Source organism: Aulonocara sp. 'chitande type north' Nkhata Bay, linkage group LG8 (genome assembly GCF_057382095.1).
Source record: "Aulonocara sp. 'chitande type north' Nkhata Bay isolate Kocher_YH1m ecotype deep benthic linkage group LG8, A_spYH_male_GT1.1, whole genome shotgun sequence".
Taxonomy (NCBI): Eukaryota; Metazoa; Chordata; class Actinopteri; order Cichliformes; family Cichlidae; genus Aulonocara; species Aulonocara sp. 'chitande type north' Nkhata Bay.
This window is the reverse complement of record NC_141351.1, coordinates 22,785,005-22,788,513: the sequence shown is the minus strand read 5'-3', so window position 1 is coordinate 22,788,513 and position 3,509 is coordinate 22,785,005. Positions and strand designations below refer to the sequence as shown.

Sequence of the window (3,509 nt, the reverse complement as noted above, 5' to 3'; positions counted from 1 at the left end):
TTCCCCTGAATATACTGAGTGATAATTGGATTTAACGGCAATATTTATAAGACAAGGTGGCTCAAAATTCCAATGATTTTAAAACTTTTTTACTTGCATTTACTTTATATATTTAATTTTAGAGAATTTTATAACATTGAATGCTTATAAATTAAACTTTGGAGTGAACTGTAGACTGTGTACAGTCTACTGTTTTGCTGTATTTGAACCTCACTGTTCTATAGGACAGTGAGGTTCAGATACAGCAAAACTCATATTTAGCTTGACTTAAAATGTAAAAGTTGGGATTAATAAAAGCAAAAAAGATATGATTATAAAATTGTAAAAATATTCATATATGTTTGTGTTTGCAGAGGAAAATAAATGTAAAGGCTTATAGTGGGGGATTATTTATCACAATATAGTGCATGGCAGGTCACAGCTGTGAAGACAAATCTTAAATGTTAGAAAATATTCTGAAAAAAAAACATCTTAAATTGGAATTTATACTTTTAATTGACTTGTGGGTTAAACATTTTAATGAATACAGTCTGAACGTGACAGTATGGGGTAGAAATGGGTTACTGTGGGGGGTACTTCAATCACAAAAGATTGGAAACCTTGCCTCAGTGCAGCAGGAAGTCCTTTTATCTGCATAATGAGCTTGAATTTAATATAATTATTTAAATGGCTTCCAAACTTTTCTCCGTGTGCTTAGCTGACTATTTTTCCCCCAGTATGTCAACACAATTTATAATAGCGTGACTCCTTAAATACATAATAATAAGTACTTTATACCACATTTTATTATATCTTTGATAATTCAGTTAAAATCAGTTCAGATTTATTTATATAGTGCGAAATCACACGAACAGTTTCCTCAAGGTGCTTTGAATTGTAAGGTAAAAACCTCACAATAATACAAGAAAAATGGAGAAAACCTAACAATCATATGACAAGGAAGCTATCAGGGTCCATATTCTGCTGCTATAATACAGTACACTGTAATAATGTGGCTGATGTGGACAAGTTAAATGGCTAATTGGTTAAAACTACAATTTTTATGATTAGTTGAGCTGCTTATTAATCAAATCTACAAAAAGGAAAATCCTCTGCTTCTTGGATGTGAGGATTTGACTCTTGGTCAGATAGAATTACACGTCTGGAAATCTTTTCATCATTTTCTTTAATTTTAGCAATCAAAAGGTTGAACAAATAACCCAAAAAATATAACAATAACAAAAGTCACCTTGAGAGGCCAAATAGTGTGAGACAAAGATCCTGCAATATTAGAGAAAAAGCAGGCGATCCCCTGTGAGCAGAGCTTGGTGACAGCGGGGAAGAAGAATGTGTATCCCAAACTGGGGAAATTCACTTGTTTGAGCAGCAGAAGGATCAGGAAGTGAATTGCAGATATATTAGAAAAATAAATATGTTTCTACTAAGCACAAATGGTTGTATGTATATGTATATGTATATATATATATATATATATATATATATATATATATATATATATATATATATATATATAGGGAAGAGCTCTGTTTGGATTATAAGTAGAGGTGGGCAGATCGATCCAAATATCGATCATACCAGTGCTAGTACTGGCATTGGACTGATACTAGCACGAGAGGATCGACACTGTCGCGTCTATTTTATTTATAGCCTACAGCACAGTTAAACAACAGAAGTTGACCCAAGGGGATTTAGAGACAAGCAGATTTACAGGTCTCTAAAAACAAAAACAGCTTCAAAGTACATGACAAGCTGAAAGGTGTTACTGGTATCAGCAACACTGACTATGTATTTACTCGCTATCGGTTCGATACCAAAATTTCCAGTATCACAAAGCACTAATAATAAGATACTATTAAGTCTTTAAGATATGACAGGATCTGACCACTATTGAGTGTGAGGAGAGGGAATAAGAGGGTCAAAGAAATAATCTGATTTTTATATTTGTGTCTTTGTTGCCTCTCAGTGAAGACGAGCAGAACCCGAGGAAGAGGTACGCTGAGTCTACCATCGCCAGCGAATTCAGCAAAATCATGGATTCAATGGTGCAGAAAAACTTTATCAAGTTCTTGCTCAGCCAAAGGCAGAAGGAAACCAAGTGAGTCAGTGAATGAAGCACCAGATTAAAAGCAGAACAAAAGAACAGATTTATTTGATTGAAAGGTATTTTCTGTTCTCTCAGGTCTGCTGATGCTGGGAAGGATTTAGAGGAACATCAGTACAACGACTTGCTGAAGCTCAGCCTGCAGGAGAAGCAGGGGAGAAACATTTAGGTGTGCTTAAACTTATTCACGTGCAGAGGCACTACCTGTATTCTTTTCAAATGATGATGTGGCACAGACAATTTGAATATCTGGTTAGAAATAAGCATAATTCTATAATAAACATAACAAGGCTCAATGTCCCAGAGCCTCGTGTCTTCATGAGGACACAGGGCTCTGGGACATTTGAAGCAGCGTTTTCTCTCTATTTTGTGATAGACCAATGAATTAATTAAAAATCAAATCCAAAATCAATTTACTTTGCTGTGTTTAATATAAATAATCTGTCACACTGTTCTCAGGTTGTGAGGATCCAGAAGGATGCAGTGGCACTGTGGAGACCTCATCTCAACTCTTCTTCATCTTTAACTCTGTGATGGACAATCTGTAGGTCTACTAGTGTAAAACTGTGAATATTTGTCCCGTGCAAAAGCTCTATTTGTGTAATGCAGTCTTCACATAAATGAATAAAATTATTATCTAAAAATCACTGAATTGTACTTCTCAGAGTCTTTGAACCTGAAATGCTGGAGATACTATAACTATAACCATAACTATAACACCTATATAACAACTATAACTGTTTCAACTCCGTTTCAAAATAATTGTAGTCCTAAATCAATCAACACACTACTAATATCACGCTGTAACTCTTTACACTGCAAAACCTGTCACCTAACACCTGCTGATTGTTTTTTTCCCCCCACGTTATTCAATAAATTTTATTTTTTCTGTTTTATTAAATGTCATATATTTAATTTTCTATGTTCATTAAAACATCATTAAAAATAAATATGTGTGTGTGAACTTGAAATAAAGCTGGTAATCTGTACAGTGTATTCTTTCTACATATCATTATATTGTATTGCTTTTAGAGTTTTACTTATTTAGGCTCCTTATTTTTTTATTATTATTATTTTGTTATTTAATTAAGCTTATTTTTAATTTTGTGTTTTATGTTGTTCAGATATATGTCTATATAGCTGCTTCTTTAATTTTTCTAATGCTATTTTTAAGGTTTTGTCTGCTGTAACAGCCAGAAATTCTTAATTTCTAAGAATTTCTAATAAATAAAGTTAATTCTTCAAACATATAATATAAAGGGATCTCATGATGCAAAAAAGCAATTATTATTTGCTGATGAGGATAATTTTGATAATATATTCATAATAACTTTAAACGGATTAACGGCAACAAGCTGCTATATCCTCCCCAACACCAGGGGGCAGTGTTCAGTACACTGTTCAGCTG

General features: G+C 33.3%; 1 protein-coding gene across 1 annotated transcript in view; it reads left to right on the top strand.

Moving 5' to 3' along the window:
• The window catches only part of gip (gastric inhibitory polypeptide), a 3,096-nt gene extending 105 nt beyond the window's left edge, over positions 1–2,991 (top strand). Inside the window, exons 2-4 of the mRNA XM_086304829.1 lie at positions 1,964–2,095; positions 2,180–2,270; positions 2,561–2,991. Coding sequence (XP_086160955.1) covers positions 1,964–2,095; positions 2,180–2,270 — 223 coding nt within the window. The 3' untranslated portion in view covers positions 2,561–2,991. The remainder of the gene's footprint in view (positions 1–1,963; positions 2,096–2,179; positions 2,271–2,560) is intronic.
• Positions 2,992–3,509: the final 518 nt, after the last annotated feature.